The sequence below is a fragment of the Vicugna pacos genome, chromosome 25 (genome assembly GCF_048564905.1).
Source record: "Vicugna pacos chromosome 25, VicPac4, whole genome shotgun sequence".
Classification (NCBI taxonomy): Eukaryota; Metazoa; Chordata; class Mammalia; order Artiodactyla; family Camelidae; genus Vicugna; species Vicugna pacos.
In genome coordinates, this window is record NC_133011.1 from 12,920,633 (window position 1) to 12,935,680 (window position 15,048).

At 39.9% G+C, this 15,048-nt stretch overlaps 1 protein-coding gene across 2 annotated transcripts in view; it reads right to left on the bottom strand.

Annotated features, from left to right (window-relative positions):
• Positions 1–13,370, bottom strand: part of LRP12 (LDL receptor related protein 12) — an 81,132-nt gene extending 67,762 nt beyond the window's left edge. Inside the window, exon 1 of one of the 2 annotated variants that reach the window (XM_072949597.1) lies at positions 11,954–13,370. In XM_072949597.1, coding sequence (XP_072805698.1) covers positions 11,954–12,032 — 79 coding nt within the window. In that variant the 5' untranslated portion in view covers positions 12,033–13,370. The remainder of the gene's footprint in view (positions 1–11,953) is intronic. The other variant, XM_006216384.3, reaches the window with a different exon arrangement.
• Positions 13,371–15,048: the final 1,678 nt, after the last annotated feature.

A 15,048-nucleotide genomic window follows, 5' to 3' on the forward strand; every position in this document is an offset into this window, starting at 1 on the left:
TCAGCTTTGAATATACAAAACATGTATACTGTAATCTAAGACGATTTCAGGGATTTTCAAAATAACTGCATTTTAGCCTTACTCACTGACATTAGACCTAAACTCTGTGTAGTGATTCCACTCCAGCAGCACCAAGAGTAGGCTCTCCCATCCATCTCCCACTCTTTGTAACAGGGTGAATACTCTTTAGTGCAAGCAATCATGTCAGTGACACCACAAGGTCAAGTCTTACATAGTACTAGGGCCATGTTTTGGGTTAACTTATGGTTGTTAACCCATATAAGTTTGGTCTTAAAGTATCATCATCCCCAAAAGACGAAAGTACCCAATTGGCAGAACACAGCAATCCTGTCCCTTGACTTCAGCTCACTCTTCATTTAGCGTCTCCATTTTATACTACAGACCTTCCTTTGGATGTGAATTCTACTTCTCATCCAATCAGTCCATCTCCACTAAAGTATCTTATTTGCTCATTTGGCCATAAGGCTCATTCATGAAAAGGATTTACATCTTATAGGCTCATCTCTATTATCTTACTTAGTGAAACAAAGTTTAACCACACTAGGAACGAAAACATTTCTCCTGTCAGCAGGACAAAGCTGTTCATTTTTGCTTTCTTATTGTAACTGTAGCTATACAGTTCATAAACACTCTCCTTTTCTAATCTGAAAAGGTAAAATAATCACAACTTGAGCCCTAAAATGTTTTACACTGTTCTTGACCACTGAAATCAACTTAAAAAAAGGTTTAGCTATTATAAGTGTATCTTAAAGCACAGATTAAGAAATATGAAAATCAGGTAGAGGAGAGAGGAAGTCAGGTTACAGGAGAGAGAAAGAAAAGGGGTGGAGGGAGGTATGACTACAGACTGATCTCATAGATAGAAACACTAAGCCTTAAAACAATTAGCACATGTATTCCAGCAGATTAGAAGATAATATATCATTACCAACTTGACGTGGCCTATCCCACAAATGCAAAAGTAGTTCAACATTAGGAATCACATGAATGTAATTTATTCCATTCATGGGTAAATGAACTCATTTATTCAACAAGTACTGTCTGGTATTATGCTAGGTATGATTCACTCACATTATTCTGGCCCTCATAAATACCTTATGATCATTTTGGAAACAAAAAAACTTATGTGACAAAATTAAACATCTATTCTCAAAAACATATTTTATACAGGAATTTAAGTTGTATCTCCAATTTGATTAAGAGTATCAGAAACCTATAGCAAATTTACACTTAAAATTAAAAAATAGAGAGAGAGAGAAAAGGGATGGGGAGCCAGTAAAAGACTTAAAAGATATCAATGATTGCAGAGTATGGACCTTACTTGGATCTTGATCCAAACAGTTTCTAAAATATCATATTTATATGACAACCAGGGCAATATGCATATGGCTAGATATGTAATAATAACTAGGAATTGTTAACTTTTAAGTGTGATAATGGTATTGGGCTTAAGTTTTGTGGGTTTTTTTTTTTGGGAGGCTTTCACATGTTAGAGATAGATACTGAAATATTATTAGATTAGTTATTTGGGATTTGCTTCAAAATCATGTGTGTTTAGGGAGTGGGTAGAAGTCTAGATAAAACAAGGCTAGCCATATACTGATCATTTGTTGAAGCTGGATGTTGGTATATCAGGTTAATTATACTAGTGTCTCTACTTTTGAATATGTCTGAAATTTTCTAAAGTACAAGGTTTTAAAATTATTTTTAATTATCTGACACAATGGGAAAAAAATTAAACAAAAAAGAACAAAAAACACAAAACACTAGAGAGAATCTACATTATCAGGAAACCTTCTATGGACACTTTATTCAACATTATTTGATTGAAAAAAATTATTATTTAGTAACTTTCAATTGAAATATACATACAAAAATGCACAAATTGTTAAGTTTCTAGTTCCACGAGTTATAACCCAAAAAACCCCTATCTGTGTAAACCACCACTTAGGTCAAGAAACAGATTTGACCAGCAGCCCAGAAGCTTCCCTGGTACCCACCTCAATCACTGTCTGGTCCCTGTCTCACCCCAACAGATAACTACTCTCCTACATTATTCTAACTTCTCACATTATAATCGTACAGTAGCTATAATTTTGTGTCTAACTTCTGATCAACCTGTGAAATTTACCCATGATAACTGTAGCAGTAGTTTGTTCTTTCTTTTTCTTTTTTTTTTAGTTTGTTCTTCTTCATTACCTTTTAGCAAGTTACCTTCAAAGTGTGGTCGGTAGACTTCTGGGAGTCCCCAAGACCCTTTCAGAGTTTAGCAGAACGCAGAAAGTTCACTGATAAGATTTCAGATTCCATGTTGCAACTAAACTTTAAAAAACTACTACTTGTCAAGTTCTGGTGTAGCATCAAAGAACATTCACATTTATCTGAAAAGGCTACTAAAATTCTTCTCCCTTTACAATTATCTACATGAAGCCATATTTTCTTCCTAATAAAACACATCACAATAGACTGTGCAGAAGCAGGCATGAGAAATCAGCTGTTTTCTATTAAGTCAGACATTACAGTGATTTGCAAAAATGTACAGCAACACCACTCTTCTCACTAAACCTTGTTTTTGAAAATCTAATTTTCATTTTACATATTTAAAAAAGGTATGCTATTTACGGTCACATGTAATGGGATTTCTTATTTTAAATGGGTTAATAAATATCTTAACAACCTCTCAACTTGAATTTCTAATATTATTTTGAAACATACATATATGCCAAAATGTAAATCAAAACTACAATGAGGTATCACCTCACACCAGTCAGAATGGCCATCATTTAAAGTCCATGAATGATAAATGCTGGAGGGTGTGGAGAAAAGGGAACCCTCCTACACTGCTGGTGGGAATGTAGTTTGGTGTAGTCATTATGTAAAACAGTATGGAGATTTCTCAAAAAACTAAAAATAGACTTACCATATGATCCAGCAATCCCACATCTGGGCATATATCTAGAGAGTACTCTAATTCAAAAAGATATATGCACCCCAATGTTCATAGCAGCACTATTTACAATAGCTAAGACATGGAAGCAACCTAAATGTCCACTGACAGATGATTGGATAAAGAAGTTGTAGTATATTTATACAATGGAATACTACTCTGCCTTGAAAAAGAATAAAATAACACCATTTGCAGCAATCATGGATGGACCTGGAGATTGTCATTCTAAGTGAAGTAAGCCAGAAAGAGAAAGAAAAACACCATATGATATCACTCATATGTGGAATCAAAAAAAGAGAAAGAGAAAAAGAAAAAGAAAAGGAAAAAGAAAAAGGAAAAAAGGACATTATGAACTCATCTACAAAACAGAAAAAGACTCGCAGACATAGTAAACAATCTTATGGTTATTGGAGAAAGGGGGTGAGAAGGGATAAATTTGGGAGTTTGAGATTTGCAAATATTAGCCACTATATATAAAAATTGATTTAAAAAAAAGTCTTCTGTATAGCACAGGGAACTATATTCAGTATCTCATAACAACCTTTAATCAAAGACTATGAAAACAAATACGTATGTATATATATGACTGGGACATTGTGCTGTACACCAGAAACTGATACATTGTAACTGACTGTACTTCAATTTTAAAAAAATTTTTTTAAAGAAAGAAAAACATATATATTCACCATCTAAAAACATTCATTGAATTACTCAATAATTATGGATCCCTGAGTCCCAAAAACTTGAGAACTGCTGCTGCACAGTTTTCCCTTATATGAATATACCATAATTTATTCATCCATTTTATTGCTGATGGACATATGGGCTGTGTCTAGTCTGGAATTATAACAAGTAAGGATGCTATGAATATTCTTGTACGTGTCTTCTGACGCACATGACGTCTCTACTTCTGCTGAGTTCATACCAGGAGCAGAACTGCTTGATCACAGGGCATGTTTACACTCAGCTTTAACAGACACTGACTGTTTTCAAAGTAGCTATTAACCATTTGAAATGTGGTTAGTCTGACTGAGATGAGCTGTAAGAATAAAATTTACACTGGATTTTGAAGACTTAGTATGAAAAACATAATGCAGACTATCTCATTAATAATTTTGTATTGAATACATGTCAAAATGATAGTATAAACGTACGATTAACATCAATCTCACCTGTTTTTTTTTCTTTTTTAATGTGGCTACTAGGAAATTTAAAACTATGTATATGACTTACATTTAAGGTTCACATCATGTATCAGTTGGATAGCACTGCTCCAGGGGAACACAGAGAAGTAAAACAGGAAAATACCAAATACTGCTTATAAGAACAGTCCGAGATGCTCAGGAGATGGGCACCTAGTTTTGAGGAACCAGGAAAGACTTCCCAAAGGAGGTAACATCTAAAGGAAAGCCAAAGGACCACAGGAGTTAGCCTAGAGAAGAAAGTGGTGGATGAAGAAGGCTAAAAACAGGCAGGGGGAACAGTGTATGCAAAGGCCAGGAGATAGGAACGAAGACAGGAACATGGGCCAGGAACATGGGCGTGGGTGGTGAAGGGGAGTGACAAGAAACAAGGGAAAAACCAGCTAGCTTGTGAAGGGCAGAGTGATGCTTCCATTTTAAGAATAGGGAACTACTGGTAGGCTTTAAGCAAGAAAGTTACGTAATCATACCTTAACTTTAGAAGAGTCACTCTGCTGCTCCTATGTGTGATATGAGTAAATCAGGACAAGACTAGAGCCAAGACAAGTGGGGCTGTTACAACAGTGGAGATTAAAAAAATAATAATAACGGGCCTTTACATGAAGAGAACAGCAGGAGGGAGGTGTGAACCTTAGGCAAACCACTACTCTCAAAGCTTCAGTTTCTTCTAATAATACCTACTTTGCAGAGTTACTTGGAGGATTTAAGCAAGGCTTTTTTTTTTGGTAAAGGAGTTCTGTATTCTAACTCTCGGTAAAAGGTTTTAGTGCCACTAGAACAGGCAATAATAATTTCGAGAAACTAAATTCCATTTCAGAATATACAGATAAAAAGTTTCATCTTTTCTCCAACGTACTAAAACCTGAAAGATACTTTAACAATCAGTGAAATTAAGTTAGATAATTACATTTGAATAGTAAATTCCAACTACTAAAACATCCTACTTTGCTCCATTTAACCTCAATATGAAAAGATCAGCACCATGTCCTGCATCTCTAAAAACTGAAATTTCAGAGACTTAAAGGTTAGGTATCAAGCTAGTCTCATTCAACAGTAAAGACATGAATGTAAAACAATTTCACTTCTTCACCAAACTGACACTAGCAGGGTAGTGAGTTATCAATTCTAGCTCTCAATTCTAGTTCAGAGAGTACTGGAAAACTGTTAAGTCAGATTCACTTATTTTGAAGTTTTGGGACCTTCTAAAGTGTTGCCTTCTATAAATAAAGTCTTCAACTCGGGGGAAAAGGTAAAAAGTCACTTTATTTTTCCAAAAATTTCTTAAGAGCTCTAATCCACCAATTCATTCTTGACTCTTCCAAGACATAAAGCAATCTTTAATTAATCACTTAGTACAAAGCATTTAATTTAGGCAAAAAGTCCTTGAAACCTAACTTTTCCACCCTTTACTTTCTCCCTGGAATACTTTAACAAAACTGTACGAAATTTTGTTTTCTGTACTTATTTCATTGACAAAAATGATAGTCCTTAGAACTGAGTTCTCCGCCGAACCCTTCTTAAGCCTCCCCTTTGTAACTTAAATCCCCAACTCCTGCTGTCACAGCTATTCACTGCTGTGTCCTTCTTACACTGAGCCTTCTTAGCATTCTCTCTTCTAGATTAAAAAACAGACACTTAACTTCCTAGGGGTCTAAACTGATTTACTGAATTATGGAAACAGAAATCTCCCCCAAACTCTCATCCCTTTCTTCACTCTCACCTGATGATCTCATGTCCTATTACTTTGAGAAATCTCTATCTTTCTACCCCAAAACCTACAGACCTAAGTATACTTGCACCAATATTTTCCCCCTTCCCTCTTGTGACAAGAGAGGAAGTACCCCACCCCATCAAAAGGGCAATCCACACCCTTCTTTCTCTCTCTACTACTATCACCTTGGTCCAAGCTGTCTCTCACCGGCGTTACAGCCCAAACATGATCACCCCATCAATACTGGTGCCTAATTAACAATCCACATAGTGGCAAACGCAACTGTTTCAAGACATAAATCACACGATGTCACTTAAAGCTTATCAACAGCTACACTTAAAATATGCCCAAACTCTTTACCACGGTTTCCAGAGCCTTGATTTCCTGCCTAAGATTCTAGCCTCACCACGTCACTCTTACGACCACTGTGCTCAGACTCCTGCTTTTATTCCTTTACCTGCAATGCCCCAGCTCTTCCACATCAACTCTTTCCTAACTCTGGATCTTTCAGTGTTGTTCCCAAGTGGAAGGCTCTCCTATCGCAATCGTAACATGGTTAGCTATCCTTGGATCTTTTATTCTCTCAAGAAAGCAGCCTTCCTCTAATTACCCTGTGTCTGTTACCATCTCTGCCCCTTGTTTTTATTAGAGCGCTTACTGCAAGTTATTCACTAGACTGTGAGATCCACGAGGGCAGAAACCATGTCCGTTGGGTTACCGTGCCTTACACAGTGCCAGACATAAGCAAGTGCTCAACGAATATGCACTAAATGAATGAATGAGTGAAAAGAAAGGTCGCAGTTGCAATTTCAGCTCTACTACTTCCCAGTGGTTTGACCTTAGATAAGTGACGCCTTCTCTGAGCCTCAATTTTCTCTTCCATAAAAAAAGGGATAAACATGAGACCTAATTAAGATTAATGGGCAATGAATAAAGACCCAGCACAGTATTTGAACTTAATTTAATAAATGTTTGTTTCCTTCCCTTCCTTCTCTAGTTTAGACTGTGAGAATTCCCTAAGCTAATTCAGTATTGAAACTAAATAGAAATAGACAGACAGACCTATCTATCTATATACACATCTATTTAAAAGACGAATGGCATGCACCTGAACAGATAGACTGGTAACCTGTATTGGCAGGATCTAATCCTACACCTTAGAAAATGGGAGTAAGTAGCATAACATCTATTACTCACCCTCCTCCTTCCACAAAGGACGGGGTGGGGTGAGGAGAAAATGAAGAGAAACCGTAGGGAAAGGTAACCATAAAAATTAGAATTCATTAACTCAACTTCAATTCCTAAGTTAGAACAACCTTCATTTACCCATAAAAACTTGTAGCAAGAACGGGATTAGTATGCATTCTAAAACACTGAAATAAAACATTTTCTATTTGCTTAAATCTACATAAATCTCATCTATAGTAAAAGTTTTCACCTTCTTTTTACCTTTCATTCTTTAAAATGTAATTTCATTGACAAGATGTAAGAAAAAAGCAACAAGAACAACAACAAAAAAAACCCAGACACAAAAAGTGCCTTGGATCAGAAAAACAAAAAGTTCTCACTATTGCCTTAATTTTTTGATAAGCTTTAAATTTTCTAACCACAAAAGTTAAGTCCTTTCCCACAATTTTTTTTTAAACTGCTGATCACTTTTCAGCCTGACATCATGTTTATGTTTTCTTCAAAGATTTTACTTTCTAGGAACCTTCTAAATAATTTACCACACATCATTCAAGTCTCCTCCATACTGCACCTTGGAACATAGCTACCCCTCTGAAAGTGGCCATTTAATACTTTCTGCCTGGTAAACACCTAGAACTTTGTGGAATGTCCACATACCTTTATATGCTCCCTAGGGTATGGATATAATTTAGATTCTAAACCCAAAGAAGGGTTTATATTAAGCAATTAATTCAGTTTTAATCAACATATTTTATGTAATCAAGCTTGACTTTTTTAGAAGTAACTGGAAGCCAGTTTAGATTTTTTTCTCATATTCCACTTATTTCTACAAACTTTCTAAAGTTGGAACTTCTAGTCTATTCTTAAACTGAAGATTTATAAAATGCTGCTGAAAGTTCAATAAAATTCACAGGAAAAGATCTACCCATTAGACATAAAATGCAAGAGTAAGAAGATTATTTTATGCTCCCACAACATCTAGAACAGTAGTGTGTACAGAAAGGACTTTTGACTATAATAAGCTAAAAACCAGTCTAAAGATTAATTTTTTCACAGGTTAGTATATGTCAAGAAAAGTTCTTACTGCTCCCAAAGGTTCTAGCAGCAAGTAACTGAAGCCTTTACCATCTGCAACTTCTCAAGGCTACTGTAAAATGATATACAAATACAGCAAACATTTTAAATTACATTTTAAGCCTTCATCTAGGGCAGTGTTTCACAAACTAAGAACTATATTCTATTAGTGGGTCCAAAATCAATGAGTCCAAACTAGCAAACGAAGAAAGGAAGGGGAGAGAAGGGAGATGAAATACAACAAAATGTCAACGTGCATCACAGGTAGTATGGGCAAGTATTATTTCAAGAGCTTTGTCTTGTTCTTTTTACTGGCAGTGACATAAAATGTATTTTAATGGATCTGAATGAAAAAAAAAAAGAGAGAGATTAGCAAACACTGATCTGGGAGACAAACAATCAGAAAAGGATAAATCAATGGAACTGCCATAACCACTAAATTATGGCTTGGGAGGTGATTAGGACTAACAGCTTCTTTTGAGAAGGAGTCAGTTTGGGAAATCTCTACATATCTTAAAAGCCAGATATTCCCAAGTGAGACGTGAAGAAGCACCTTCCTCACTTACAGCAGGCCTAAAACAATGCCCAGCAAAGCTCGCAGTCATCCCACTAAACGTTATCCCTTCAAACTTCCAATAACAGCAGAAGTTAACCTTCACCTTCTCCTAACTCTCAGGAACACAGTGCAGGTAAGTTAATGAAAGATAATTATTGGTCTGTGAACAACTAGTCCTAGAAAACATTAACTGCATTCCATATCATAATTTAGAGTTTCAGATAAGGCTTTGGCATTCAGAAAAGCAACTTGAAAGTAAAACAGTCACACTATTCCACTAAAATGGTCACATTTAATAGTCACATTCTCCACTAAAATGGTCATGTGAAGAGAATAAACATCAGGAGGGAGGTGCCAAGACGATGTTGTAGAGAGACTCACAGCTCGCCCTCTCCCACAAATACACCAGTAATTACATGTACAAACCCGCTGAATCACACAGAACACCTACTGAACACTGGTAGAGTGTTTCTCGCTTCAAAATACAGGATTCTCACAAAATCCGATAAACAACAGATTCATACCGTATAGCACAAGGAAATATATTCAATATCTTGTAGAAACTTATGGTGAAAAAGAATGTAAAAAACAAATGTATGTATGTTCATGAATGACTGAAGCATTATGCTGTACATCAGAAACTGAAACACATTGTAAACTGACTATACTTCAAAAAAAAGATACAAAAAAACAAACAAAAAAGAATAAACATCAAAGTAAAGATTTTTTAAAGTATATGAAATATTCCAAATATTCAAGGCATGACTTAGAGTCCTTTAACACTGCAATTATAGATAAGAAAAGAGTCACTCTGTGAAGAGTGAGTATCAAAATCGCCCAAACATTGGCCAATTAACCTGCATTTTTTCACTGGGTCTATGTTAAGAGTTACTCTGATCATTCAGTTGCTTTAACAGGGGTTCATAATTATTTCTGAAGCCACTTAAAAAAAATACACACACTTTTTGATGTATGAGGGACAGTTTAATAAATTATAGCTAATGTGTTCTAAAGGTTCAGAAAAGGCGATGGCTATCTCTCAGGATGCATCTGCTACTCATCACAATTACTGCATATTCAAGTAAAACAAATCCCACCCCCTCATACTACTGTTACAGCTTTTTTCCTCTAATATAAATCCCCATACAACTGGAGAGACAGAAGAAGACAAAGTGCAGCAATAAAGAGAATTTATTCAATTGCAGAGTGAAGGATTCCTCTAATCTCTGCTTACTCTTTAATGTTCAGCCCGGCTCACTATCTTTTTCTTTATACTTTTAAAATTTGCTGTGTGGCTTGAGATATCAACCCTTGGCATAATTACTTGCTAATTTTACAATCTCACCCCATATTGTTGGAAAAAGGAGTTTTAGTTTTTGCCTACGAACAATTCCTCACTAAACACAAAATTCCTAAAACATAAATCTCTGATAAGCACCTACCAGAAAGTCGTTTTGTGTACAATTACAAAGGAGTGCACCAAGACAAATTATGGGGTTCACAGCCTCTTATCCCTAGAAGCAAGACTTTTAGTCCAAACATTAACGACATAGCTTTTAATGAAAGAAGAGCTAAGAGAATCCATTTATTTATCCATTCTGATCAGATATTACTAAAGCTCAATTCTGATTATAGGACAGGACAAAGCTCGACACTCTCAATCACCCTAGATTAAAGATGCCTCTCACTTTCTTCTCTCTCCTGGGCCATTACACCAAACTTAGAGCACAACTAGACCCACCTTCAGGCTAGAAAAAACACATAATAGCTTATTGATCTCTGGTGCAGACCCAAACCCACAAGTCCACCAGGCGAGTAGGGATCACAGCCACTTGATACAACTAACAATCAGAAGTCATGCACTGGGTTTTCTGGTCACAAATAAGCATACCATTGGCAATTACCACATCAAATGTGGACCAACTCTTCTCCTTCTCCCAAACAAAAACAGTAATATATTAATCAGGTCTGGGAGTAATACATCTGGAATCACACAGAAAAACTACTATTTCTTGGTTGTCAGTAAATGCCAATTTCAGTTCATCAACTTCTTCATTCCGTGAAATTTCTCAGGTTTTAAAAGTCACCATCACATTCAAGTCCACATATAAATACTTTTCAAAGAGACACTACTTGCTCGTAAGTTACGTGTTGCCTGAACTCCAGCCCACCACCATTAGTGGAATTAATGTTTGTGGCAAATGACTTAGACTTTTTATAAGTAGAATTTACCAAAAAAAATTGGTAACTTCTAATTATTTTCCTCTGAAGAATTCAAAGCACCACTCCGAAAAGTAAAGGTTAACTGTGTTCTCTGGAACAGCTATTTAATGTTTTTAACTGATGAACCAAGAACAGTCAAGTCAGAAGTGGAACTCAAGTCTCTCAAGGAATGAATGTTCTTTACAATTAATTCCATGTAGCTCTTGTTCTGACCTCAGTGTAATACATAAAGCTTGGTTCTAGTCTCAGCCCTCTCTTAACCTCAAAGGAATATATGTAACACAACCCACAGATTGGAATAAAGCAACTGTGACAACATTTGCAGACAGTGATGGATGAAATGACAAACGAACTAGGAGTCTGGGCAGACACGTACGCCCTAAGAGGGAGAGACTGAGGTGGGGCTGGAAACTATTTTCTGGCCTTCTTCCGCGCGCTGCTCCAGGAGAAGGGACAGGATCCTGCACGCCCGGGATCAGCAGAGCGTCGGCCCCCGAGGTGCAAGGATGGAAGACGATAGCGGGCTGCTTTTTCAGGGAGTGGGGAAGGTGGGGGATCCGTGCGGTGTGAATTTCACTGGGAAGAGAACTTCCTGACCCCGGGAGGGTCGGGGTGGCAGAACCCTCCGGGCCAGCGGCGAGGGCGACCTCCCCTTCTTTCTCCCACAGTCGCACATCTTTGTGCGTGTGGAGTATGCAAGGGGCTACGAGTCCTCGAAGAGCCGGCCGCCGGGGCCCTCTAGCCCAGGTCGGTAAGTCCGCCCGCCACACTCTCGCTCCCGGGGGGCTCCCCTAGCCCGGACGCCCAAGCCCCCCTCCAACACCCTGAGGGTCTGGAAGCGGGCGAGTGGACCAAAGCATCTTTGTGTGGGGACACCCCTTCCGCTGCATCCATCCCTCGCCGGGTCTTTGTCCCTCTGGGGGCCGGAGTCTCTCCCCGGTTCTTCGGGGAGCCCCCGTCCTGGAGGCCTCGGGGCCCAGGGTCGCCCCAGCTTTGTTCGGTCAGCGGGGTGCGGAGACGCGGACACTTACCGTACACCCCGGCGAAGAAAAGCAAGACCAGCGCAGACCTCCACCGCGGAGACTCTTTTGTGCTCCAGCGACGGGCCATAACCACAGCAGATGGAGGGAGCGAGGAGAAGAGGAGGAGGAGCAGAAAGAGGAGGAGCTGGGGCCAGACGCCGCCGCCGCCGCCGCCGCCGAGCCCCCGGCTGCTCCCTGCGCTCTCCGCGGCGGCGGGAGGGGGAAGGGAGGAGCCGCCGCCGCCCGCGCGCTCTCCCTCTCTCCCTCCCTCCCTTCTGCCCCACCTCAGCAGCTCGCCGGCTCCCACCCCGGGCGGCGTGACAGCCCTCAGCCGGGCGGCCCTCCCGGGGACGGGGACAGGAACAGGCAGCACGCGCGCGAGCGCGAGGGAAGGGGGAGGCGGACGCGCGACTCGGGCCTCGCGCCGCACAGGTTAGCCCGCGCCGCCACCGGCCAGACAGCGGGAGCCGGCACCCGCGTCCATCCGTGCTATCGGCAATCCCCTGGCCCGCCTGCCTTGGTTCCCGCCCCGCGCTCCGCCGGACTTTCCAAGTCTCGAGGCCGCTTTCTCCGCGACTGGAGCCGGAGGAGCAAGGCAGTGCCAATCGATGAGCGAGCGCGCGAACGCCGGCCGCGGTGTTGCCCAGTTCTGGAGAGCCGGGGCCAGCGTCGGAGCTCCGCCGCAGTCCAGGGCCTCCGGGCTGCCCCTGCGGGTGGCGTGAGAGCGAATTGGGAGGCGGAGGGTGCCTGAGTGTGCGAGGAGACTGGTTGGTGGGAGGCTGGGAACTTGGGAGTTCCTCTCCCCATCTCTACTTAATACCCGTGCGGAGCTGGGGATGGGTGGGCGCAGATTAGTGCGGGGACCTCGACCGCAGGTCGGTATGGATGCCTGCTGGGGACCTGGGGCTGCACGCCCCAGCTCCACGTGCCCGGGAGGAGTCGGGCAAGGCCGGAGTATGGAGCACTTCCAGTCTGGCGTGGAAGCCGCGGGAGGCGGGTTGACATCCCGCTGGGGAGTTGGAGCTGGGGCAGGATGCTGGGCTGGAGCCACCGACCGTGGGGGTCAAGAAGTGGGAGAAGGATTCACCCAGCACTCCCTAATTTCCCTAAACATCTTCCCGGGTCGCAACAAGTGTGGCCCTCCTTTCTTTTACATTTCCGCGGCACTTTCTAAGTACATTTGTAGTGACACCGGCACGTCAGACCTTCCGCCTTGTAGCTTTAAAGTGTTTGTCTACCTGTCTTATCTCCCCTATTGGACTATGATGGGCCTTTACACGCACTTTCCGGGTTAGTCATTGAAGACGTATAAGGCACTATGCTGTCCTATTGACATAAATTAATCTCTTTTTAATCCCTAACAACCTTGTGAGATAAATACTATTATCCATATTTTATAGATAAGAAAACGAGACTCAGGCTAAATTAACCAAAACAGTGTAACTAGTGTATGGTTTGAGATAATTTTTCTCATTCCAAATTCAAGACTGTTTCCTCTCTGCTGCAGCATATACTCTGTAGCACAATGCTTAGTGCATAGTAGGCAAATGTTTAAGATTTTTTTTTTTTGCAGGTACATTTAGGCTTTCTCTCTATCCCCTACCAATTTGTCCCCTTTTAGATTTTTTCCCCAGGAAATGGAAGTACAAAATACGAAATAATGATTATCAAACCATACAAAATCCAATGATAACAAATCTTGTATCATTTGGCAAAACAAACTCTGTTATTGCAAAAATGTTTTCCATTTTCACTGGAGAAAAAGGAGGACTTCAGTGTTCTGCCTTAACCTGCGGTTGTTTTTCCCAGTTTTAGGATTCCAGACCATACTTGCTTGTTTTCTGAGATCTCTTGTCATAAACTGCACTGCCATGACCACTGTGTTTAGTTAGGACAGGCCACAAACAAAATGAAAAGAGACTGGGTTGCATCTTTCCCTCTCCACTTTTTAGTACCACTCAAGGAACCCTGTCCCCAAGACAAGAGGCACAATGCTCTCCTCCATCCCTTGACTCTTGCCTTCACACCCTCTCACCACTCGACTTGCTCATCCACCCAGACCTGTCCTTTGAAACTTAACTAAATTCTCAAACTTTTTGATCTCAGGTTGATTTAAGTGTGGTGAGTACTCCAAAGAGCTTTTGTTTATGTGGGTCATATCTACTGATATTTACCATCTAGAAGATAAAGCAAGCTTAAAATATTTGTAAATTTACTTTAAAAATGCGTTACAGGTTAACTATTTCCTCCCCCCACCCCAAAATTAGTGAAAAGTGTGGCATTGTTTCCATCTTTGTAAATCTGGCTTAGTAGAAGACAGCTGGATTCTCATGTCTGCTTCTGCATCCAATCTGTTGCAATATGTTGTTTTTGTTGAAGTATATGAAGAAAATCCAGATTCACACAGATACATAATTGGCAAAGAGAGGATCTCATGTGCCTCCACAGAGTCCTTAAAAAAAAATTTGAGAATTATTGATCTAGGTGTCTATCTTAACACCTTCAAAATTCAAGTATTTTGTTTCCCATTGGAAAAAAATCTAATAAATATTCATTCTAAGGTATTAGCAGCTGAGCACTTCAGTGTTCACCAACCAAGGGTATTTATGTTTCATGAGGGAACATTTTATTTATACAAAATCTAATCCTAATAGAATATCAGACGTTTGTAAGCAACATCACACAGAGTAGGTGTTCAATATTACCCTTTTTCTTACCTAATCTATTGAGCTCTAGATGTCTACTTCTAGGCTAATACATCAAATAACTCAGATGCGAGAAAGCACTTAGAAATCTATGAAAACTACATAAAGTGGTTAGTATTGGTAACAGTTCTATTGCAGCTGGAGTGCTGATTTAACTTGGCCAGCATTCCTGTCTGTACCCCATAAAGCATAAAACATGCTCCTGAGACCCCTGGTTCTCAATCTGGGTCTATAGATCCGTAGCTGTACTTCAAGGATCTTGCAATTTATGAAATTCTGTGCTCACGTATTTTTATAGGCAGAAGATTTGTTATTTTCAGCAGATTCTTGAAGGGCTGTGTCAATCATTAAAAAAAAAGTTTAAGGAAAATTGAATGAGGCAACTATTTGAGTTGCTTC